Source organism: Numida meleagris, chromosome 1 (genome assembly GCF_002078875.1).
Source record: "Numida meleagris isolate 19003 breed g44 Domestic line chromosome 1, NumMel1.0, whole genome shotgun sequence".
Classification (NCBI taxonomy): Eukaryota; Metazoa; Chordata; class Aves; order Galliformes; family Numididae; genus Numida; species Numida meleagris.
The window spans coordinates 90,169,387-90,194,914 of record NC_034409.1 but is presented as its reverse complement, the minus strand read 5'-3'; the positions used below and the strand labels follow the sequence as shown (position 1 = coordinate 90,194,914).

At 46.5% G+C, this 25,528-nt stretch overlaps 1 protein-coding gene across 2 annotated transcripts; it reads right to left on the bottom strand.

Annotated features, from left to right (window-relative positions):
• LOC110401347 (T-lymphocyte activation antigen CD80-like) lies at nucleotides 349-24,141 on the bottom strand. Of its 2 annotated transcripts, XM_021402346.1 has the most exons (6): nucleotides 23,012-24,133; nucleotides 12,333-12,680; nucleotides 11,132-11,413; nucleotides 8,244-8,369; nucleotides 5,208-5,331; nucleotides 349-2,928 (listed from the first exon to the last, which is right to left on the bottom strand). In XM_021402346.1, exons 1-5 carry the CDS (start codon nucleotides 23,100-23,102, stop codon nucleotides 5,225-5,227), a joined length of 954 nt encoding a protein of 317 aa, XP_021258021.1. In that variant the 5' UTR covers nucleotides 23,103-24,133; the 3' UTR covers nucleotides 349-2,928; nucleotides 5,208-5,224. The 2 variants fall into 2 exon arrangements, with proteins under 2 accessions (XP_021258021.1, XP_021258031.1); XM_021402356.1 differs by lacking the exons at nucleotides 349-2,928; nucleotides 5,208-5,331 and adding an exon at nucleotides 5,338-8,102 and having other exon boundaries at nucleotides 23,012-24,141.

The window sequence follows — 25,528 nt, the reverse complement described above, 5'->3', positions numbered from 1 at the left end:
CCCTTCCACGTCACGTTTGTGCCATTAGGGTTATACAGGAGTGTTTTATATTTTCTGTGTGTGGTTGTGCGTGACACTTAGCTGTGTCATTGCTCAGCTCTTCTCTGCTACTTTCAGTGGGTATTTGATGTGATGTGGAGCAGGGATGTTGGTCCTTGGCAGAGCTGTCAGAGCAAAAATACAGCAGACTTGTGTTCTTTTTCTTCTCCATGTATGGAAGGAAGGAGTGCTCAGTGCCCTTATGAGGCACCTTAGCAGGGGGAAGCACAGACTTCCAATTACATTCAACTCAAGATTAGCAGCCATTTTTCACTGTTTCCTGCTGAAGTTAGTTCCTCATTCCTGTACTTCCCAGCACGTACAAGACATCTTTTATTTCTGAGGAAACTAAACGGAGTATACAATTTAACTTTTAATACAGTTAAAGGAGAAACCCCAGTACATGTTACATACAAAATACCCGCGATAAACAGCAGCTCACCTGGTAGAAAGACCCAGATATTAAGCTGAAAAGGTCTCATGGAAACCATTTGTGTGCAATTCACCAAATACAGCATAAAGCAATAGAAAACATGATTCATAATATAAGTGCTTAAGGAAGAAAATAAACCAAACAACCTGCCTGTTGAATACAAAAACAAACCGATGCTAGGCATATTTGTCAGTGGAGGTTTTGGTTTCCTTTTTAAGGAGTTATTTGAAGTGTTGCGGGAGTCTGGCATGACATGGAAAGTTTTGGCACTGTGCAAAAGACAAACCCTTCTGCAGAGTGCTGTGCAATCAGTCATCGGTCGAGAGCAGTAGAGCATGGGGTATTCAGAGGGAAACCTCTGTTCAGGTCCAGCTGGCAGAGCTGCAGCGTAGTTAGCAAGGTGGAAACACGGAAAATGGTCAAAGTGAAGAAGAGGGTGTTCAGCCTGCAAGAGGCTAGTAGTCTAGAAAGAGCACGTGTAGACTGAAGGAAAAGGAAGCATGAAAATTATGAGACCGCATTTCAGTGGCAGTCCTTGCTATGACAAGGTCAGGTTGCCTTTTAGTAGTACTGCTTCCTATGCCACCTCTGTCTCACTTGCAACCAGAATGCACATTTGCAAATAACTTTGGCTCCTTGTCACCCACTGGGGGCTTTGTGGCAAGCATATCTCCTTTTCCCTGTTTTTGACCCCTCAGTAGGAATGTTCTGAAGTTCTCATTTTGTCTCATAGAATGTGAAAGTAGTAAAAATGCTGATGGAGCAGCAGGATTTTGCAGGAATAGAAAGAGAGCAGTGTCTTATTTTTCACTAGTGACTTGCCCTAATCCCTTAGACTCTCATTGCTCAATGCACTGTAAACTGCTTTTAGCACTCCTGTTCCCTCCAGCATTTTTTCTCCCAATATGTACCTACTAGAAGAATGTGAAATGAACATGTGTTGTGTCCTAGCAAGATAAACAGCTCAAGCAACAAAATACCCCACAAAGATGGTGGCATGATGCTTTCAGACTTTGGCCTATCCCACTAACTGTGTACATGGATGAAGCAATAAGGTAACGAGTTCAGCTTGCAGTAGGACAGAACAAAAGGGAAAAACAAAACAAGCCTGTTATATTCAGGACAGGGTGGAGTTTAGTCAGTATGCATAGTTGCTCAGGAAGCTTGTTGGGGCTTGGGATTTTTTTCCACTCTTTTCCCTTCAAAATGAGAAACCATGTTTTCCTACACGGTAGGCAAGAATATCACCATCAGATGAGTCCTATCCAGTGTTTGCATCCTGCATCCTGGCTGAGAAGAGAGAATGCTGACAGAAGGAAGCAGCATTCAAAGCAAAGTAAATCCCTGTGTCACCATGAGAGACTCTGTCCAAAAAATGGAGAACCTACTTTAACAAGTATTGTAGGCAAATGTACAAACAAAAGCAGATTTAGGAAGCAAGGCCCTGACTTAAGTTTCATTACTATTGGTACACATAAGTTAACCACTCATTGTTACAGACGTTTAAATGGGGCTTTATGACAAGTGTGACTAGGAAAAAGTGCATATAAAGCTTGGGTATGTGTGTGCACATGCACGCACATCCACGTGCTCACATGCACCACCACCATCAGTGGGGTGGTCTGTGTCAGGTATGCCCCTGTACCTCTGAGATGGAGGAGCTGTGTCTGGGTACCTGGGTTGATGAGGCCATTCTTTCAAGACAGAAAGGTTACGAGAACTTCTGCCATTGCTGTACATAAGCAGTATTAGCCGTTTGCTACGCCGTCAGTATGTATCATTCCCTACAAAGTCTCAGTGAAAACAAGCAGGTGTGTATTATTTTTGCCTTTTCCTGAAAAGTGGGTGCATTACTGCTTCTTCAGGGGAAAAGAGATATCACATCACCTATCTGTAACCATCAAGTCTAAGTCCAGACTTGTCCCACACCGAACAGCACTGGCAGATACCGCTGCGAGGCTGAATGCAAAAGAAGTTTTGGCTGCTCCCAGTTGCACCGTGGAGGCATGGCCTGGCTTGACTTTGTGTGTTGGGGCCTGGGGCCAGTTGTGCATTGCTAGAGGGGTGGGTGGATGTGGGCTACCTGCCAAATCTCTGCAGGGCCCCTGATTTCCACAGAGACAGCATCAGAGTATCCCGAGCTCTCGAGCTGACATACTGTGGAGCCACTGACTGTGGAGGAGCACAACGCTGAAGATGTTCTTCTAACCTGTCGTAGGAACACGGAGGGTCCTCCCAGTTGGAATTCCAGCAAACCCTTTGTAGCAAGGCCACCCCGTAGCTTCTGTGGCGTAGGTGGATATTTGTATTCATTCACACAAGATTATGTTGTCAGTCTTCTTGAGAAGATTTTTCTACCGCTGTCATCCCCTTTCAGAGAGCCTAAGGGTCAACGCAATAAGCATTGCTGTAGAGAACAGTGGGGACTGCAGTGCAGAATACACAGGATAGGAAACCTGAGGGAGACAAGAAAAGAGATTTTTACTGATTGTTTCCCCTTCTTAAATTTAAGTCAGAATGTGGCAGATCCGAGACAAACACAGATCACCTGCTATAGTCCACAAGAGGGCTCCTATTATGGTAAAAATGGCTGTGCAGAGGCAGCTCAAGGCACACACTGCAGTGAGCTACTGGCTCAGCACTTGCTTAGTGCGAAAACCTTTGGACCGTACAGAGGTGCCATCCCCCTGGGAAGAGAGGGTGATTAATGAATGTACTGCCTTATTTAAGCAGCAATAGGACATGGCTCAGTGCATCATAAAGTTACGAGATTACAGGCTGCCACTAAGCAAGAAGTACATTGCCCTAATGTACAGCTTCCAGCCCTATCCACAGACAGCAGCTGTTCCAGGCACTGGAGTTGGGAAATACTAGCTGCTTAGCCAAAAAAAAAAAAAAAAGCCTGGAAAACTTTAAAAAAAAAAAAAAAAGAGGAATGTGGCAGAATGGATTTATCCAGTAGGTGAACTCCCACCAGCGAACAGTACTCACAAAAGCCCCCGGTATTCATGCTAACCAAGGTTTTAGTATCTGTTCCAGATATGGCCTTCCCCAGAGGAAAATATGAGTGGGTGGTCAAGTTTGGAAATGAGAAAAGTGGCCTGAATGATAGTTTCCCCTTCTTTCCGCCTCAAAAATTCTAAGCCTTCAGAGTACTGCAACACAACTTGAAAAAATTTCATGACTTTTAGGACTTTGCAGCTATTATTCTGTACTATCACGCTGGCAATTCAACATGCTCTGGTGAAACCAGGAAAACACAGACACCTGGATAATGAGACAAGAAGTAACTGTTAGCTGTTAATTTTTCTTTAAATCTCCTGGCTTGGAAAATGTCTTTGGAGGACACAGCTCTGAACATTTTGGCTTTCAACTGTATGATGCTTCAAAGTCATAAACCCTTGGCAAGCCAGACTCTTCCCCAAGCATTCCCATACCATCCTTTACAACACCTCATATCAAAAGTAACTCCTTTTAAAATGCAAGTGTTTCCTGCACAGGACCTAGAGAAGAAATTTTTCTTTCTCCCCATTCCTCCAGGTGCTGAAGGGAATGAAGACAGCTCAGAAGCGGGCTGTTATTGGTAATCTTGTTGGGAAAGCCAGAGGTGTTACCATTTTGTTCATTTCTCCTTCACCACTATTGGGTCAAACCTTCATTCATCTGATTGCTGATATTCCCATGTTTATGCATCAGGTGAGGCATGTGGCTTGCAGGCCATCAGTCAGATGTAACCTCCAGGGGATGAAGCCACGTGTGAGACTAGCAGGTGATGAGCTACTTGCAAATGAGTCCAATAGGACAGAAACTAAAAGAGTGACCAGTTCTTAGCTGGGAGGCCTGTAAAATGTGGAGCTATCCCAGTGGCAGGGGATGTCACTGCAAATCCCAGTAGATGGATGACCTTGCTACAACCCACCCTTCAGCTATTAGCCAGTGTCCTTTTACAGTTTCAGAGGAGACACTAACAGTCAAATCTCTCAAATGTTCATTTTCTTCTCACTCTCTTCACTCCTACCTGGTCCCTAGAAATGACTTAATTACAGAAGTAAATGCCATGAAGACTTGTGTACCATCCATGCAAGGTCCATTCAAGAAAGAAAGGGGCATAGAAGCCCAGGAAATTAGGTCCTCTAATGTTTTTCACTGGAATAATTTCTAGAAATTTGAAATAACCTTAAGAAAGCAATGTCCCACAAGCAACACAAGCCTCCTCCCATGCCTGAGAAATATCATGGGTCTGAGTTGGTGTAATGCTATAATGTAATGCAAAGCACAACAATAATAGCAGAATAGCAAAGGCCTAGGCTGGAGCGAGTGAAGATACGCTCAATGCAGCAGCTGCAGACACAGAAACAAAGGAAAAACGCTGCTTACCCTTAAATAGCCTCAGGTAGGCAGGGATCTCCAGTGAGATACCCTTGCCTCCACTGCCAACCCTTAAATGAGGTCTGGGAAGGGGTGGAGCCTGGCTCCACCCCTTCCACTCATCAGGTACATTGCTTGCACCTGAACTCCGCTGGGTTGGCCCTGCTTTCCCACCAGGTGCTCAATCACTGCTTCAGGCTGTGACTTAGCATTTCCCCTACAGCTGGCAATAGGGCCCTACTGCTTCAATGCTAAGGGACAGTGCATACTCCTGTCAAAAGCCATACACGGTTTTGCAAGCTAGCATTGCACTGTAATCTGATCTGAGCAGCTATTTTGCCAAGAAAAGAGTGGTGAAATAAAGTACCTGCAAAAGTGATCTGGTCATAGAGATGACATTTCACATGTCACTTTAGAGCTCTTGAGTGGGTCCATACTTTCTTTCTCATGATCTTCCACTGAATCTTGATTCTTAGAACAGTGGGAACAGGCTGAAAGAGAAGATCCCTTATTAGTACTTGGAGTTCCAGAATATCTGAAAGTGCTTGATCCAAACGTCTTCTTCGACAAAGTAAAGTATAACTGAGAGTGGGAAGAGTAGAGAGAAGAAATTCTCAGACAATAAAGAAAAAAATCTTTTAGATCTAATTACTTCTGTTTTTCCTTGGTGGGACTCATCCCTGCAGTATATCTGAACATAACTAGCCTGTAGCCATAGTCTGACCTGATCAGACTCTTACATAGAGTCGATCATGGTCGATCTTACATAGATGTTAACTGTAAAGTGACATATGGATAAAACTGTACTCATTAGCACACAGAACTCCAGCCTGACACAAAGACAAGCTACCAACCACATGCTAAGATAAGGTCAGCAGGGAAATAACGGTAAAAGTTACATGTCACTTAATGCAGCTTACCAACTGAGTGCAAGAACAACAATGTTAGAATAAGGAACAAACCAACCAACCCTCTGAGGTCTTTGATAAATGTTTGCATCCCAGCATCTAAGATTGGGTTTTGTTTTTATAATTCAAGCTGGATCTCTTACTACAGTAAACTGTAATTGCACAGAATAATTGCACAGACTTTAAAACACTGTGGTTTTGGTTAAATTAACCAGAAAGATGAAAAAAATATCTAGAGAGTTTTCATTCTTAAGTTACTACAAGGACAAGCTGGTTAGGCTGTGAGCTCCTCAAATTAGGCAATGTGAACCTCAACAAAGCACCTACATGTTTTGGTCACCACAACAATCACACATCTGAGAACCCTTATTTCCGTTTTGCTCTATCTTTTCTATTCCCTCCCACACTTCAGCTTTTGAAGCATGGCTTTTTGAGCTCAGAAATGACTGAGCTTCAAGGCAGCTCTCGGTCCAGCTTTTCCTATGTGAGAGCAACAGAAATACTCTCAGACGTATTCTGAGCTCCCACAGTATCTCTTGACTGGTGATCTGTAGCAACGCCAGCAGGAAGCATGAGAAAGACAGACATTTCCCTTCCCTGACAGGTGGTAACACACAGCAGCACCAATGCATACAAGCTGGGAAGTTGGCTTGAAATGCTAGCTTCAGTTCCTTACAGCTTACACTCAGTCTGCAAAGTGACTGTACGAAGCAGCACCACCTGACTCAGCAGATCCACTCCATGTGCATATTAGGAAAATGGGACTAAAAGGGAAATTCCATTTTATGCAGCTAAGCCCACTGCTATTGCAGGTGATCCCATTCACCACACTGGTATGCGTTTAACATCTAAAAAGCAATCTGTTTTCAATAAAAAAGCTATCTCAGAACGCACCAGAATCACACTCCGTTAATGGGAGGGAACCTTTTAATTTCCAGGCCTGTTTATTGAGAGCCAGATCTTTGAATTCCACTTGTTATTTTCCCATAATTAGAAGCTTATTGCCCACACAGCTGACAGCAGAGGCTGCTTGCTCGTGAGGTTCATGTTTTCAAACAGGTTGCTGCTCTTCTATCAACACAGCTCCAGGGCACAACAGGGAAGAGCCAGCACTGGTGTCATTGAGGAACATGAGTGGAAAATGAAGAGATGCACAGGTGTTGCTAAGAGAGAGTCTCTGCTTTCCCTGGGTGCTTCCTTTCTTGGTGATAAAGCACCAAGAGGTAATCAGCCCAGCCCAGTGTAATGGTCACATAGTTTTTTGAAAGGCTGTGGTTGGTTAGGAGGGAAAAAAAGCACAATAATGCTGCCTCCATACTCTCGCTTGCAAGTGACCTTGCTTGAAACTGAAACAGAATTAACAGGAGACATGAACATGATGAACTCACAAGTCTTCCTGAGTGAGCCAAGTCCCTGCTGCATAACGAATGAATCTGTTTCCAGCAGGGGATACCACTGTGACCATGATGAGCTAATACTCTCAGACCGGTGGCTTTTGGTTTAAGTGTGCTGGACACAGAGCAATCTCAGTTTGTCTTTGGCCTTCACTTCTCCAGTGACCTGACAGACCTTGATTGGGTGATATTTATAACACGTTGCAAAGCCTGCTGTCTTTCTGTAGGGCTGCTTTTCAAAGCTACCAACAGGGTGCAGAGAAGACATACACTGCTGTTGACTTCCAGTACTGGCTGGATGCCTACCAGCCTTTGTAAATGCATTAGATTTAGATGCCCACATCTTCAGGGGCTTTCTGGCTGGCCAGCTTAAACATGACTAGGAGCAGCAGCTACCTGATGAGATTTTTGAGACAAACAAATAGGTGAGCTGCCACCTAACCCTGAGGTCCTCTTTTCAATACAAAACTTGTGGGAATGTCTGAAGTTAGTGAAGAGTTCAGAAGGTGGGACAGGGCACCTCACCTCTGCCCTTTTGGGACCAACAAAGAAGACAAATCCATGTATCCTGACTGGGGGTTTTCTAAAAGTGAGATGTTGCAGTGCTCCAGTCTTTTCTGTGGCCCTAGTACCATACATTATTGTAATTCTGGCTCTGTGACTTTTCTGGGAGATTGTCCAAGCAGGGTGTGTAGACAGATCTGATTTTGAAACTGTTAGTGCTCAGCTATATTGATGATACTCACAAAGATTCTTGACATCTTCAAGCACCTTAATGCATAAAAATGGACCTTTTGACTTTTCTGAATTCAACTCTGTATATCCCTGTTCTTTGGAAATATTCTGACCTTCTGTCAAAACTCCCAAGACAACTGGAGTCTCAATCTGGAACCCTAGTGCTGTGTGCATACAAAATATAGGAAAGTTGTGAGCCAGACTTAGGTTTTGTGACAGAAGATGCTGCATGAAGAAGAAGAAAAAAGGAAACAAGGAGAAGGTACAAAAATACTTAGTGTCAGTATAGTTTCTATAAATGTGTATTTTACATAGTTAATTCATAAGCAGTAAGGAACTGCTTCTGGAAAAATGAGCTATACTTACCATGCCTTGGGAAGTATTTTGCTGCTAGGCTGATAGCCAAAAGGAAGGTGATAATGATGATACTTGAAGCAGTAATGACGTTATAGGATGGAAGTGCAGTAGAGACAATGCAGTCATTTGCTTTTGCTGAGACAGAAGAAATAAAGCGTAAGTATAGGGCCCAACAACATTTTGTCATTCTCCTGTAAGAGCAGGTATGTCAATTATGGTGGTTTGGGCCAAATTCTAACTGGGATATTCAGCCTGAAAACACACCTATTCAGTAAGCAAACAGACAACACTGGCATCTAATCTATAGAAACCCTTCATTTCCCCTGCCTGTACCGTGTACTGAAATTTTTGTCACATCCACAGAATCCAAAATGCTGGATCTCTGTCCAGAACAAGAGCAAGACAGGCTTGTAAGTACTTCTTAAAGCAACTGGTTAGGCTTGGCGGAAAAGGCCGAGCTCTTACCCAGAAAACTTCCATTCTCAAATGTATTCCACAGTTTTTCTTACTGTTTTAACCAGATTTATGCTTATTTTTTCCTCTCTGGATTCACAAGTGATGGAAAACAAGATATCTTTTCATTTTATTTTATTTTTTTCTCCAAAAGAGTAGTTAGGCACTGGAACAGGCTGACCAGGGAGGTGGTGGAGTCGCCATCCCTGGAAGTGTTCAAGAACCATGTGGATGTGGCATGTGGTTTAGTGAGGAAATATTGGTGGGAGGTGGATGGTTGGACTGGATGATCTGGAGGTCTTTTTCAACCCTGGTAACTCTATGATTCTATGTATTTAATGAACTGGAGATGTCATTTCTCCCTAGAAAGAAAAGGGTCTTGGGAGACAGCTTAGTGTCAGTAGGTCTGCACCTTTTGGCTTTCCACCACTGGGGATGACTATTCTGCTAACTGGAAATACAATTAGATAACAGGCCTTTCATATACAGTGCAGGACAATCCTAATTCAACAAGAATGAACACACTGGGTACCTGCTCATAGGTCTTCAGATTGTCATTGTTTCCATTTAGCAGAATTAAGCATCATCCAGCTCCTAAGATGCTACCCTGACCTGCTGTACAATCTGGCCTCACATGTCCCCCACAGGAGGGTTTGCCTCCTGTGTTTAGCAGAAGCTGCGTTCTGTCCAGAACTACTCATGCATGAAAGACTTGTTTGGAGAACTATTTTCATTACCCTAAAGTGGGAGTGGTTGCACTTCTTAGAATTCAAAAGGCAAGGGCTTTGTGACTGTGTTTTCATCATTGATTGCACCCTTCTCTGAGAGCGTGTGACAACAGTATATTACTATTATTAATTTTTTTCACTCCTTTTCTATGTAGTATGATATTCAAAACCTTCTTCTTCTACTATGATCTCTAGGGAGATTATGTACTACATCCAGCAATAACCAATATTCATGAATCACTGGTTTCTGGCAATTGACCTGAAATCAAATGGCAGCTCTCTTCACAAGTCCCTTTGATTTTAGAAAGATCAGTGAATAAAGTACCTTGATGAATAAGGTACAATTCCTGGGGAAAACAGCACTTTCCTAGCTTCCCTTGAAGATGCCTGTATCTCTACAGTGAAAACCTCAGACCGAGAGACATACTTAATTTTTTTTTTTTGTAATAACACTAAAAAAAATCCTTTTGGCTCTAAGAATTTTTGCAAATCCCTTTCTGCTGCAAAACATGCGGATTGTAGTGTGCTGCCTTACCTCATGCTGTTTCCCCTTGTCCCTCAAACTTTTCAAGGCAGAGACTTATTACATTATCACTTTTAAGCCAAAAACAGTGATGGAATTATATCTGTTTGAGTTACCTCTACATTAAATATGTGCATGAAAGCAGTATTTTGTCTAGACCTCCTGCTGACTGTTTCTGACATTGAAGCAAGAACAAACATCTTATGAAATGAGAAAATCTTTGTCATCGCAGACTTGGAGGCACACACATTTCTCAAGTCCCTCCATTCAAACACCAGGTGTGTCACACTACTGACAACAAGACCATGCTGGTACAGAGGAGCTCTGAACAGTGGCAGTCCCAACCTGTGAGAGACACTGGGGCTGACACCACTCGATAACAGCAGGATCCACATGCCCTATCAGCCCAGCTGTGACTCACAGTAGAGCGGTGGGAAGCCTGAGCTGTCTCTGCTCATCCGTCAGAGTGTTGTAACTCTCCTCTCCCCCTCTGCTGTCTTAGAGCCATTGAACTATCTTGGTGTGCTGCTCACAGGATCCTTGGGTCATCCTTGTTTGAGCAGATACACAGAGATCTACCACTTTCTCAAAGACGCAACTCAGCAGGTTCAACAAAATACTTTCGTAATACAAACTGCAAGGGCGGCTCCAAAAGTAATACGCCTTTTTTATGATGTTGGCCCACAACATCATGGCGGTAGATGCTGAACTTTTCCACCAATATTCCGTTACATGTTGTTGCTGTGCAACAGATGGCATCAGAGGGGCAGTCTGACACAATGGCATCTGACATGGAGGTGCATTTGAAGCAAAGGTGTCATGGAATTCCTCCATGTGGAGGAAGTTGTACCCATTGACATTCATCAATACTTGCTGAACATTTAAGGAGACCAAACTGTATACAAACACAGAGAGGCAGTGGGTGATGCATTTCAGCAATTATGCTGGTCACAGAGGCTGGGAAACAGAGGGTCACCTCCACTGGTGTAGATTTTTTGTGAGCGTGACATGCAGGCTCTTGTTCATCACTGGCAAAAATGCACAGCTAGTAGTCGTGACTATGCTGAAAAATAGTGTTTCGTAGCTGAGAATTTACTCTATCAATTAGTGTTATTGTGCTCTTTGTTAAAGTTTCCACAGAAATAAATAGGAGGTATTATTTTTGGAGCAACCTACATTGTATGAAAACCTACCTAGAAGCAAACTGGTGGACCTGACAAAGCCATCGTATTCAATGAAGCAAGTGAAGTTGATATCTTTGGTCACGTTGAGCCACAGTGTGCCAGTGACGTTGTATGGGCTGAGGCTGGATTCGGACTCCCACGTGGTATTCAACACCACAGACACGTTGTTGAGGACTCCATAGATTTTGGGTTTGGGGAAACCTCCATGAGAAGAGCATCTTACCACCATTTCTGTTGATTCACACGAACTGGCTGTTACTTCTCTTTCTATGTTTGGCTCACTGGAGTCAGCTGAGGAAAGAAAAATTTTGAAACTATTTAGAAACCCATGGTCAAAACAGAAAGTCTCCTACTAATGTCATAGCATTCTCCCTCCAGCTCTGGCAGCTTTTTCTATAGACTATAGTCTATTTCTGATAAAACAGAAATGAGGTTTCTGGAAGGCAAGAAATTGGAGTATTTGTGGAGAGGAAGAGAGATTCATTGTTGTACATTTTTCATGTGGTTAACTTCTCAGCCCTCAGTAATACATCCTCCCTCCATGGGGAGAGAATGTTCTGGCAGTTCAGTTCCCTATCTTCTTCCTGGGTCCCAAAAAGAAGGCTGAATTTGACTCCTTGCACAAGTGTCCATAGTTCATTCACTCAGGTCGGCAAGCAGTGGCCAGACCTCAGGAGCCAGGGATATTTTTCTGCCGAGGAATTTCATTTAATTGGGGAATGCTCCTTCACCTACTTGTTTGGAGGATTTCTGGAACTCTCTGCTGCTAAAGGTATTCAAATGTATATATAAATATATATGTATGTTACCAGTATCTCTGCTTTCGGTTGAAACCAGCCACCACAAAAACAGTGGTGCAAATGGAAAATCATGTCAATGGAACTTTTTGTAGCCTCCAAGAAAAGATTCAGATTCATTTTGAGCAACTTGGATGAGGAACTTGACTAGTTTCTTTGAGATAAAAAGCGTTAGATCTCCAGCCGAGCTCAGCCTCAGCTTGTGGAACTGCTGTGCAGTCCATGTGTGGGCCAGCCCCCAGGAAGCGCTGCTGTGGCACAGAGGAGCCTTATGGGGGGCTTAACACACATTCTCACTCTCAGATTTCCTGGTCAAAGCCTATGCTATACTATGCTGAAAGCTTCAAGGAGTGTCCCTTCTCCCTAGAGGCTGGCACTAGAAAGCCTCACATGTGGGGAGGCAACCCACCTACCAGTAACAAAGAGGGTCACGGGCTCTTCACACAAAAGGTGAGATCCAGGCTTGTCTGGTGAAGACTGGAGGCTCTGAACAATACAATGGTAAGGGCCACTGTCCAGGATTTCCAGGGTGGAGATCCACAGGGTGAGGTTCTGAAAGTCCATCTTTGTCCGGTTGATATAGCGTGGGTGCTCATCGATCTTTTTCTCCCCTGAGTAGGCCAGCACCACATCCGTGATGTTCATCTGCCAGTACACCCGGTAGTTTTGCAGGCTCTCCGAGCTGGGAATTTTGTAACAACAAGGCAGGCCGACTTTTTCCCCCACTTTGCTTTTGGCCACTTTCTTCTCCTGTGCACAGCCTGTTGAGGGGCAAACAAAAGGCAGTGAGACAGTGGTACGGCCTTAAGCCAAGGCCTGATGCATAGAGCTCACCTATTTCAGCTCAGTCTGCACCCATTAACATACCTCAGCCCTTTATCTACTGAGCAGTTTACACCACCAGCTCTGTGCTGAGGAGAGGACTGCCTTGGCAATGCTTTTTATGCAATGCTCTAGTCCTTCTTAAGACCTCAGGCACACAATTATTTCAGTGTGAATTACTGAAGGCAAAGGCAGGAGACTTGCCTACCTGGAGAGAAATAGGGGTGAAAACTTGAAAACTACACCCCCAAGTAAAGAACTGCCACGACAGCCATGGGAAAGGGATAAAAAAAAAAAAAAAAAAAATCACACATACCCCATCTGCTATCTCCTCTGCTCAGTGTTTAGCAAGTCTGTGTCCTAACCCTCTTGCATTCCCTGCTTCCACACGGGCCCACAGTGGATAGACTGTGGGCTTCGTTTTTTTTTTTTTTTTTTTTTTGTAAAGAACAAAAACAACACAAAAAAACCCCACCTTTTTAAGATCCCAGAAACAACCCTACAGTAATAAATAGCAGCTAGAACCACATTTGCATCATTGTACTAGCACAGTATTAGCAAACGAGCAAGTTTGCATAACCTAGCTAAAAGATACTCGTGTTTTTGAAGGCCTGTAGGCCTCCCTGGGCCCCCCTTTGAATTACATGCAAACCAGCACAGGCATTCCCAAACTGCCCCACGCCTGTGTCAGTGCTGTGTCTCACCACACAGGCATGTGCTTACGATGACAGTCTGGGACCCTTGCAAGGGGGAAGTTATAACAACTTCGACCGGCTTCGCAGTAATCCTCCATTTTGCATTACTGCTTTCCCACTTTCCTTCCTCTTCTCAGTGGGTGGATGCTCACCAGTGTCAGGACAAGAAGTACAAGGGAGCAGCCCCGCCAGGAGCTTCTGCCATAGCTAGAAGAGCAATACAGCACTAACGTGCAGCTCTATGCTGCAGCAAGGCCAGGGCAGACGTGTCTGCTTCTGCCTGGGTCTGTGCAGCCTCTAGGATGATACTCATCCTCTGCACACCCTTGTCCAGAAGATAGGGTTGCTTTACGGTTGCCCTGCTTTCCTTGTCCTCATGCTGTTGGCACTTGCCTCCAGGAGTCAGAGATGACTCCCAGACCCCTAGGATGCCCACAAACATCCAGCAGCAACGTGACATGCTGGCCTGTGCCCAGTTGGGCTGATGAGGTGCTTTGAAAGCCTCCAGGTGCTGGGCAGAGACAGGCAGTACCCCACCACATCCTTAATTTGGGTAGTGTAACACCATAACACAATGGAAAGTACAGCAATAATAGCAGAATAGCAAAGACCCAGGCTACAGCAAGAGAGGATAAGCCCAAATGCAACAGCCACGGACACAGAAACAAAGGAAAAAAAAGCTGCTTACCCTTAAATAGCCTCAGGAAGGCAGGGATCTCCAGTGAGATACCCTCACCTCCACTGCCAACCCTTAAATGAGGTCTGGGAAGGGGTGGATCCTGACTCCACACCTTCCAGTCACGCAGGTGCACTGCTTGCACCTGGGCTCCCCTGGGTTGGCCCTGCCTTCCCACCAGGTGCTCAATCACTGCTTCAAGCCATGACTTAGCATTTCCGCTATAGGAATCATTGTGGGTTGCATGCTGATGTTTGGCAGTCCCAAGACCAGAACCTGAAATGAGCTTTCACCCTGTCCTGCCTGCATGCTTTACATCAGACCTGTAGGAAATTGAATGAGATGTCTTAATACCCATTACAACATAATTAATAAAATTGAACATGAAGCTAACGTAATTGAACAAGTTCTCATTGAGCTGCTATCCCTCTCCCACTCAGCCACCTCACTGGTCTTCCAAAGGGAAAGGTCTGACAGATGCAGACACAATTTTCCCCACTACCTGTACTTCCTCTTATGATGAGCGCAGACCGGAGCCACCAGGCAGGGGGCAGATGAGGAGCCCACTCATCCCACTGACCTGTTTCAGCCCGCTGATCTGTGTCAGCTCACTGACCTGTGTCAGACCACTCAGCCCACTGACCTGTGTCAGCCAGTCAGTGGCAGAAAATGATAAAAAAAAAAAGCTGTTCTTGCTCAGGCCAAGGCCTGACACACCCAGCTAACCTTTGGCAGTCACAAATTTATGGACTTCTTGACATCAGCAGCTTAGTCACTACTGATGTAGCTACCTTCTGTGAGCAGTCCCTGCCCCTTTGGGAATGCACACATATTTTTGGCTTCCATAGCATCCCACGGCACTGAGTTGCATGGTTTGATTCCATACTGTGTGAAAAAGCATTTCCTTCCATTTGCCTTCCAAGTGACCCATTCAGGGCTGTGATTCTTGAAGTTCCTCCCACTGTGTGTCTGCATGCATTGTGTGTGGGTCTGCTTGTGTTTTTCCTCAACCACATCTTTGTTTTTTCTCATGGTTCAGCTCTTACTTGTGCTGGCAAGGCCTCCAAGAGCAGCCAGCGAAACTTTGGGATCGTGGATACCGATACCGATAACGCAGTTGACTATGTATTTATTTTCTATTTCCTTTTGCAGCAACAGGGGAAGAGTAGGCGTACAGAAAATGTCAGTGTGACGGCACATCATGGGTTGCATGAGGTTCTCCACGCCTCGCCCCTAAGAGTCTCCTTTGCCACCAAAAGGAGAACAAAAACCTCCACGGCAGTACATATACAAGGGCTGGAAACTCCTGCTGATGTCACATCTACCCTTACAAGGCGCTGCAGCCTTGAAACTGCAACCTGAGTGCTGAGGGCCTGAAGGAATCAAAGTCCATGAAGAGTCATTCAGCCCCACAAAAGTCCCCTTTCACTTTAAAGGTGAACTGCAAAGCAAAAATGAAAACTCAGTTCTGTCCCATTTCTGTGCTGAACGCTCTCCGTAGCCAGGCGGTGGGGGAGGCATCCACCATGGCAATAATTTTTAATGACTTTTCTAGAAAAAGAAATAAGCCTCCCTCCTGCCCAGGGTGAAGCCCACCTGCTCCCTTGCTGTGTGCTCGTGTTGCTCCCTCACCGGCAGCCTGTAGCGTGCGGCCGATGCTGACCCTTTTCCCCAGGCAGAGAAGCATGCTCCATTCAAACCCTGCAGCTGCACCAAAGCAGGGCTAATTGGAACAGAAAGGTAAGCTTAGAGGAAAAGCATTGTTTTTGTTCACTCTGAGAGTCAAAAAACAGGAAGGCCATTGGGTCTTTAACAAACATCTTTAGTCTTTCACAAAATCTTCAACAAACTCGTATAGAGGGAGAGACCCTTTCTTGTGGGCCGCTCCGAAGGCCTTTGCCCCTCTGGAGGCAGCACATAAGGCAGCATGTCTGCACACTTCTTCAGCTGGCACTCCTGCAAAAAGCTCTCAGGCAAATTGTCAGGTATTGATATTAGCTTGAACATTCAGAAATTTCGAAAAACGGAATCTTTAAAGGGCTAAACACACCCCATCGGTCTTTACCCCAGGTCATTTTTCTGGTGAGGGTTCTGAACCTTTCAAAGATTTCCATAGCAAATGTCCTATGCTACACTTGAATACTGGAAGAAATACTTCAAGCTAAACCGAACAGTGAGCATACTGAAAAGAGCCCATCAGATGCTCAGATAACTTGTATGTGGAGACACTGGGATGAAGTCACTGCCTTGCTGTGCGTTTCGCTACAGAGACCCCATAAAATGAGAAAGACCAGAGAAAACAGAGAGATGGATGGATTTTGAGTGGTCCTGTGTGGAGCAGCAAATTGGACTCAATGAACCTGATGGGTCTCTTCCAACCTAGGGTATCCTGCAATTCTGTGATCGTGTGGCCCAGGCTGCCTTTCTGCAGGCAGGGAGACCTCAGCAGGCCTCAGCAGGAGGAGCTCCCTCAGCATAACCTTCGGTCAGGACTTGCTACTTCTATCCAGCCCTCGGCCGCTCTGCACTGCTCAGGCAAAGCAAGGCAGCTGCCGTCTGAGTTTGGTTAGGTCCCGTCACAGTGACCTCCTGGCAGGTCACGTTCAGTTACTCATCCCAGATGTGGTGGGAGAGCAGAGAACTCCTTTGAGTTCTGAAGAAAACCTGCCTCCCACTTCATTTGGCTGCGGCTCCATTCAGTCTCATTTCCTCCTACATGCTCACACTTGTCAGTGTGCCGCAGCAATAAGAGGATAGGATTATTCCTAGTTTGCAGTGATGTCATGGCAGGCCCAAGACAGGGAGAGGGCGGGGTGAGGTTTTCTAAACGTTTGGCTCTGCTTGCTTCTGCAGCGTAACAGCAGTGTGAGCTGTGCTCCCCACCTCCGTGTGCCTCCATCTTCACAGCCACACTCCTGCTAACAGAGCAGTAACTGCCCTTAGAGAATAAACCCTTGAAATCTTGTGGTTCAGGCTGTGAAAACCAGAGACCTTCCTGCATCTACAGGCATTTCACGCCCTCTTTCCATGCCACGAAAGCATCCAGAAGGACGTGGGAGGTCATGCTGTAACTGAGTCACTGCCCTGTCAAAAACCTGGCTTTAATGAGAAAGAAACTGCCAATCACAAAAACTTCCATGATCTGCAATCAGTGACGGAGAAGAAGAAGGGGAATCTGAAATGCTTTGGTGGAGGGGCTCAGAACAGCGCCAGAGCCACGACAGTCAGCCGGTCCTTCTCCCTTTGCTCCTGCCCTCCCCAGCCCTGTCTGGGAACTTCTTGAGATAAAAATCTGCCACTCTCTGAGTCACGCGGGCCCTGTGCTGGGACAAGCCCACCGCCTGGGTATGTCCAGTCTGCTTTGCTTATAAAATGAGTAAGACCGCAACTCCTCTCATTGCAAGTTAGTTGGCAATTGTCTAACCTCGGCACTAGCCGGGCCACCTCTGAGCGAAGGGCTGGAGACGGGGCGCAAAAGTACTTGGGGAGATGATGACGTTGACCAAATAGTTTCTTAATATCTCCCCCTTTCCTGCAGAGCCCTCCACACGGGTGTTTCATGGGGAAGAAAGGGTGGAGGGCATGCTCATGTGTTGTTGGTGTGCACTGGGAGGGGCACTGGTGGTGGGGATGGAAGGACATTTCTGACTTGGGGAAAGGAGCAGAGGGAAGTCTGTCTGAGCCTTCCCCTTCTCCATTCCCAGCACCGGGAGTGAGTGACCCAGCCAGAGGAAAAGACAGGGGAAACACTGAGTCTGGATGCACGCAGAGGATTTGCATGTTTTAGTTCCTGCAACTGGCTGAGCACTCTTACAGTTCCCAAGTTCGAGCAGAAACTGGATGTGGCAGTTGTGTAAGAAAGGCCTTTGGGGGGGATCTGTAGCACACAAAGACAAAAATAAACTTGTTAATTTTTTTCCCCGGAGACCACGTCCCTCACTGACTGTACCACTTTGTATTCCTCTGTATTTATCCCCCAGCTGGAGATGCCCTCAGGTCGTTCTATGGACTCTTCCCATGCCCACACTGTAAATACTGCTGTCTTCACAGCAAAGCTTTGGAAGTCAAGACCAACCCGCTGCCGAAGGCCCCGGTCCTTTCAGTGCTCTCCAAACCTCACTGCCTCACACGCTCCCTACGTAGCCAGCTCCTCTTGAGACTAACAGGAGGTGAAAGTGCCCAGCAACCAGGAAAAGCAAGCAGTATGCCTTTCACATAAGCCTGCTCAGAATTAGAAAAAATTCTTTTTTTTTTCTTTTATTTGCTGCTTCTTTTTTTTTTTTTCCTGAAGCACCATTTACCTGTGCAGGTGTGCCCTGGTCTGTTGGGCGCATACAGCTACACTGCAGGGTCCCTGCCGCAGAGAGAGCAGCCATGTGCAGGTGCCCCTTATACCATAAGGTAGCATCTGTGGCTTGCCAAGGCATGGGGATCTTTTGAGCACAGCGTAGCTGGAGGTGCCACCGTTACCCAGCACTCAGCACTTTTATTTTCAGCCAGGCAGTCCCCTGGGACTAATGATGTTTTAAAAGCATAACAGTGAAAAAGCAGAAGCAAAGCTCGTGGCATTTCTGTGTTGGGAAAGATTTACATACTCTCAAACAACCTGCCGAGACTCCTGAGAGCGGTGCCCCTCCAAGGGGACAGAATGGCTGCAATCAAACATAAACTTCACATCCACAAAAAGAAAACCGACCTCTTTTTACCAAGCAAAAACGCTCAAGAGAGTCGAACGCGTTTGCCTTGCCACATCATCATGAAGAACACCGCGTTTAAGGCATGCAGGTAGGGAACATGTTAGAAAGGAAGGAGGAGTTCCCCGAGCATGGGAGTTCTCTTCCAGCCTGGACTCCAGCTGCAACTGGATGACAAACTTGCCCCAGTCTAACAGCCTTCTCACACAGAAAAAGGAGACCTGACTCCCCTTGCCCTTCCAGCCCCATATGCTTGTGCTGCTTTCCCTTCAGGGCTCCCTAGAGGCTGGGTCAGTGTGCCTTGCTGGCATGAAAGAAGGGGAAAAAAGACTTTCTGGGAGGCTGGGGGCTGCATGAGCTCACCCCATGGTCAGAGAAGGGCCAGAGCCAGCACGAGCAAGGGGACAGGAGTAGGATTTGTGTCAGGTCACCTATGCCATCCGACCATGCTGCAGCTCAGGCTCAAGGCAGCAGTGAGCTGGAGCAGTGTGAGGGCGTGCAGCGCAGCCTCAGGGTGTAAAAATTTCAGCCCCAAACTTTGCATGTTTAAATGCGGGAATGTCTGACATTCACATCGCAAAGAGGTTACAAATGCCTCAGTGCTCCAAGAAAAGGAAGAATTTATTGGCCTCAGAGTGATGACCAGTTAACTGCATTCATTCCGATCTAATTGGAAAAAGGACACAATGTGGTTAAAAGAGATGCTGGACCTGTGCAAACTCTGTGCATGCATGTGACTATGATTTGACTGTGTAAGAATTTTGCTTGCCTGTTCAATTCCCTCCCCCCCAAAGAACTCTTTCATTCAAAAATTCCAGAAATAGCAGAACGGGGTCTATGAGGAAGAGCAGGAGCCCTTGGCCGGGTTTCTGTTTCTCCAGACTGGCTTTACAGCAGGTTTCGCTCTGGACAGACAGGCGGACAGAAACAGGAGTTCCTCAGTTCTGCTGCTGTTGCTTTTCAACCAAAGACATTTCTGCATATCTGGAACCAGAGGAGACAGAAACTCATCCAGAAAAAGGAAGACAATAAAAAGCTGAAAACAGCAAGAGTAATAGGACAGAAACTCCATTTGCATCCTCTGGTGAAGTGGGCAAATCTCGCACACAAAGAAAAATTTCTGCCCGTCTCCATCGTGCAATTTGCCCTCAGCACAGCCCATGGCAGAGCTGGCACTGCAATTAGGCACAAAGCACCTGGTGCTCATTACCAGCCCCTCCAATATTCAGCAGAGGCCATGAAACAGATTATCTTCCTTACTCTCTGTACTCCTTTCCGAAACCCAGGTCCTCTCTGTACTCCTTACTGGTGGTAAGATGTGAGGGGGATTTCCAGAGTGAGTTACTTGTGAGCAAACATTCCTTTGCCATGCTGAGGAAAGTGAATATTCCCCCCTTCCTTCCCCAGCTCTACAATAACTCTGAAAAGCTGTAGGGATTTCCCTCAAAACTTCCCAAAATTTTCATAACTGGGAAGAACCAAGAACTGGACAGTCTCTGGTAGTTGAAAAGATTCCAGGGAAGCTGAAAAGGAATACTCCACGGACCAGACCAGGGGTGGCTGGTCCCTGCCATCAGCGCCATTGCCAGCTTGGCACACTGGGCAGGCACAGGTCATTCTGGATGACTTTGAGTGATGTTTTCCCAGTATAACAACCACATACAGAGACGGAGGACATAGCCATCCTGCAAGCAGTAGGTAGGTGTGAAGGTGCAATGGCAGGAGAAAAACAAGCCCACAGGGATACTAGCAATAGACCGTAAAGAAATAACTTTGCGCTGTAATCAAGGCTGTAATTGAGGCTGTTCTGCTGCTTTTCCACTGCTCTGAGACAGCAGGGCATTCATGCACATCAGCATCTCCAGCAGCAGATGACATTTCAGGAGCAGCTCTATATTACAGTGATATTTCAGTGGGTCACCTGAGGTGAACCTCAGAGCAGGAAAATTCAATTTTTTTATATATATAGATAGATAGGTATGTATATTTAACTAGGTAGCTTGGATACGCATAGTTCTTATGCAACACAATCTTCAAATCACTATTTTTAATTATTCTCTCCCTTCATGCCCTCTACAATGTCACAGTTCATCCTGACAATTCCTATATTACTGTTTTACTTATGGTATGCAGAGAGTACCTGCTCTCATCATAGCACACTCTTTGTCCTTCAGAGCACTACAGCACAGAGATATGCAAGCACAAGGACACCTGGGCTAAGCCTAAGGATGCCAGATGTAGCCATGGGCGCTGGGTGCCCACGTTGTGCCACGATATTAGGAGACCAGCAGTCTAGGTGGGGTTGGTTCTGAAGTTGCTGGCCCTGGTGCCCTGCTTAATGCTGCAGAGAAGTCACTGGCAGGGCTGTGGCTGCTCCGAGTGCCACACTGCTCTGCCACGAGAAGGTCAGAAGCTGGTCTTTGCGGTCCCTGTGGGAGGCCTAGGGAAGGCATCACCTGCAAGCCTCAGTAAAGCTCACATGTGGGTACAGTGTAATGGAGTTTTAAGGACCGCCAGTGCAGGAATACCTCTTTTGGGAGAGAAAGGTGGCAGGGTTCATATGGGTGCATAGAGAGGGAGAAAGCAAGCACATCAGCTGTGCTGTCCTTATCAGCCTGCCGAGGCACCAGGACTTCCACAAACTCATTGTGTGGGAAGGATCTAACAATTACACCCCAAAAGCTGACACAGTGCTTCCAAAACAGCTTTCTGTCCACTGCCAAATCAAACCCTGCAATTTTGTAATCAGTCAGTCAGGTTTAGAGAAGTAACTCTTCTTAGCAACAGGGCAACCAAAGTCAGTGCATTTTTGCCTTGTGACTCCCAGCCCTCTCTCCATGACTCCCTGCTGATTGCCAGCCCCTCAGTGCCGCTGTGCTGGTACAGCCCCTTCTAGATGCTGTTTGCTGGGCACAATGAGGGGCCATAGCCCTGCCAACTCTGCCTTCCTATCAGAGGTGGTGGAAACTGGGCAGGGAGTTCAAAAGTTATGAGCAGAGGACTGAGGAACAGATGGAGAGACGGCCAGCAGGATGAACGAGCATTCTCTTAGTAAAACATATTGAAAAAGTACACTAACCACTGGAACTGCTAATTTGCTGATATTATCAAACTCATATTTCTAGCACTGACAATTAGCAGCAGGGTGTATATCTAAGTACTGCCCGTCTTTGGACTTGGAATCAGTATCCTTTTTAGTAATCCTACAAGACTGATGAATTAATGTGTACTCATTACTACATTCATAGCATAACACAAACTCACAAATTCCTAAACTACAGAAGGAGAAACAGTTCTGCCCATGATTATTTGATGATTGCAGTATGGGCAAAATATGCCCATGCCTGATGTGCGTTTTGCAAGCACAGAGATCAGGGAAGGACTGCGGGAAAGGTGTGAGAGCGGAGAGCTCACAGGGGGTCTGGAGGCTGCTTTTTTAACAGCCAGCCCCGCGATTCCATCCCCGCTAAATTCTCTGAGTTTTGTTTTAAGATTCTGAGACTGAAAGTCAAAACGAAACCCAGCGGAGAGTATCAAATATCTTGCAGTTTCACAACACCACCATGAAAACCTCCTTATTTTGCAGCCCTTGATTTTTAATCAAAGCCCCAGTTCAGCCCAGGTTTGCTCCAGAGTTTCGTTATCTGCAATGAAACACCAGGACTGCCAGTAAGCACAGCCCATGAACACAAATCCCAACTGAGGAGTGACCTTTGAGTGCTTACAGGGTTAGCATTTCACACATCTCAGAAGACTCAACGCAAGCCCCTTGAGGTCTGGGTGATCTGTGGGTTTTGGTGAGCATTGTGGCCTCTGACAAGGAGCTGTGCTGCCTGAGGGACCCCTCATTGCATTGCAGCACAATAGACGGCCCTGCCCTGTCTCCCCACCACAAACTCACTTTCAGCTACCCAAAAAACTCCAGAAACCATTCCACCGCAGGAGCCAGCAGCTTGCTTGTCCCCTCAGGCCCAGCACACTGTTTCATCCCCACCGGGCAGACTTGTGCCACAAACACCCTTCATCCTCCCACCCCAACAGCACCAGCCCGGCAGCCATGAGTGTCTGTGTCAGCCAGGGAGATGCCATAGGAATGCCTTGGGCATCTCTGCCATGACAGAAGAACTTGAGGAGCCCAAGCTGGCCCTGACTGACCCAGCACACCTCCCTCACGGGGGGCACCATGATACAGATGCTCCGCTTACCCAAAGTAATGCACTGGAGTATGATGAGCCCAAGCCCGAGCCCAAGCCACCTCTTCAGGGGCCAGCTGGCTGACACCGGCGGGCACCCCATCTTCGTGCAGTGCTGGGCCGGCAGTCGGAGCACCCGCGACGTCCTGTCACCTGCTTCCTCCTCAAGAACCCACCGGCGCAGGCCTCGCCGAGTCTGCTTCTCTCTTTGTCCCCTTGGGCTTCACCAAGTGAGAGATACCACCACCAATGTGTCGGGAAGGAGGCAGGAGCTCAGCACTCGGCCGTGGGTCACCGCCGACCTCTTCTGGCTGCCTCTGCTGGGCCGTGGGACGCTCACTCCTCACCAGGCACTGGGGGAAGGCCAGGCAGCGCGCGGGTGCCGGTGCTGATAAGCTGACTCACGCCCACCCGCAACTTCCTCGTGGGGCATGCGCAAGGGCGGGCGCCTGCAGCCACAGCCTTGCAGGGCTCCCTGGGGTGTGGGAGCTACCCAGCCCTCAAAACAAAGGGGCCAGAGGGGATGTAAGGCTTGGGAGGGAAGGAAAGTGCTTCTGCGGGTGCTGGGTGTAGAGGTCAGGTGGCATGGGCTTTGAAGGTTAGGTTGAAGTTAGACGTCTGATGCTACACAGGGAATAATCCTAAAAAATTAAAACTGGAATAAATAATAATAACAAATAGTTTCAAGTTGAGCTGGGTGTAATCTGGCAAGCATTCATTGGGCTTGTTTTCATTAAGAGCGTTACAGGAAAAGCACCTCTCCTGACATGGCTGAGTGCCAGCAGGGTGCACACCCAAGGCCGCGGCCTCGGTGCTCTCCAGCTCGCTGCAGGCCCGCTCCAGGCTGGCTTGTGGCTCTAGCTCCTCACCTGCAGCACTGGGCGTGGGATGACGGCTAGGATCCCCTTGGTGCTCAAGACAGGGAGGCCAGCATCACGCTGGCTGCACGACCTCACAGTGCAGGGCCATCCCGAGTAGAGCAGAGTGGTCAGACAGCTCCTGGCAGCGCTGCTTCCCTCACTTTCGGATGCAAAACATGTTTTCGATCAATCTTTCCTCCTTGTGCCCAAAGTATCTGTGGGGGGAGCAGAGGTGATTCGATGCCTTTAACGAAGTTCTTGACGTATTTTGTGGCTCAACTTCAGCTTCTGAACACTCCTAAGCATAAAATCAAATTGCTTAGTAAATAACAGGTCGGGTGAGTAGGTGTGTGCTGAGCAATGCAATGTAGTATAGATGTGGTGCACACCTCTATGGCAAAATAAAACGAACTCGGATCCAGAAAAGGGGTTATGTTTAGTGATAGTAATCACAGCAAAAGGGGTTACACAGATGGAAACTTGATTTTCTTCAGGGAATAAAAACAAATGCAAAATGAGATGAGAATCAGTTATTTAAATGAAGATTTCTGGCTTGCAGATTCAAATTACTTTGATTTAAAGCAAATGCAACCTTTTTATCAGAAATGATTTGCTACTACGTTGCTCCAGATTTTCTCCATTATAGCTGCCTTGAATTGGGTGGATTCAATGGACGAACGTAGCAGTGAGTTAGGCTGCCTGTACCGTATACGAATCAGTTTTATTTTGACATAACTAAGCAGGTTGTACTTCTACAGGGAAAACAAATGCCAGAGCAAGAGCAGGTTACACCTTTTTTTTTGCAGAGAAATAAATATTCTACATGAAAGAGTATGCTGGTGAATCAGAGTGGGGTTCCGTGCCTATCCACTGTGTGGTCTCTTGTGTTTTGTGATCTGGGCTCTGAATTCAATCCTGTACATTTGTACTTTACCCATATGCCTTCTTCTAACAGGGGCGTCAGCACAGTTTGAAAATGGAGATGACACTAGGACCATACAAATACTGACAGACAAGTGTTTTCATGATACTCGGGGAACAAAAAAAACAACAACCATGAACATGCCATGTGCATATTCTGTTTCTTTTAGTGACAGCCCCAGCTCCCCTCCCCACACCTCCCATACGGCCTTGCAGCATCTTAGGCAAATAGGGACCAAACCTCTATCCTGCTTCATTATACAGTGCAGAGCCGTGCTGTTTACCATCTCACTTTCATTTTAAATTCAGGCTTTCAAAAAAAAAAATTTTTTTTTTTGCTATTAGTGTATCACAGCTAGAAGGAAAACCCAGCTTGTTACATCCACATCTGCATTTCTTGCTCAAGATTTAACCCTGCTCTTAGGCAAGCAGGGAAAACAGCGGAGCTCCCCAGCCCTGAGGCCCTGCTCCTGGCCTCTCTGCCTTTGTGCCGGGTTCCCATCAGCCACCAACCTAAAGCATCATGCCCCTCCTTATCCACAGAGTAACCTGGAGCAGCTCATCACCTCATTACGGTTCTCTAGATTTGGTACAGAAAGCTGAACTCATGGATGTCATTCTCGGCCAGAGCTCCTTCTCTTTTCTTAAGTATCATGGCTGCTGGTATCTTGTAGTACGTACAAAGAGCTCCCCAATCGCAAGGAGATTACAATAACAGAAAGAGCACAGCAGTCAAGTGCTTTGTTCT

Excerpts from the sequence above, each read along its gene's own strand:
- LOC110401347 (XM_021402346.1), bottom strand. The coding sequence starts at position 23,102 with ATGGGGTGCCCGCCGGTGTCAGCCAGCTGGCCCCTGAAGAGGTGGCTT. Across the intron at positions 12,681-23,011 it reads ACTCCAGTGCATTACTTTGG|GCTGTGCACAGGAGAAGAAA; the intron begins GTAAGCGGAGCA and ends GCCCCTCAACAG. Across the intron at positions 8,370-11,131 it reads GTCCACCAGTTTGCTTCTAG|CAAAAGCAAATGACTGCATT; the intron begins GTAGGTTTTCAT and ends CTTCTGTCTCAG.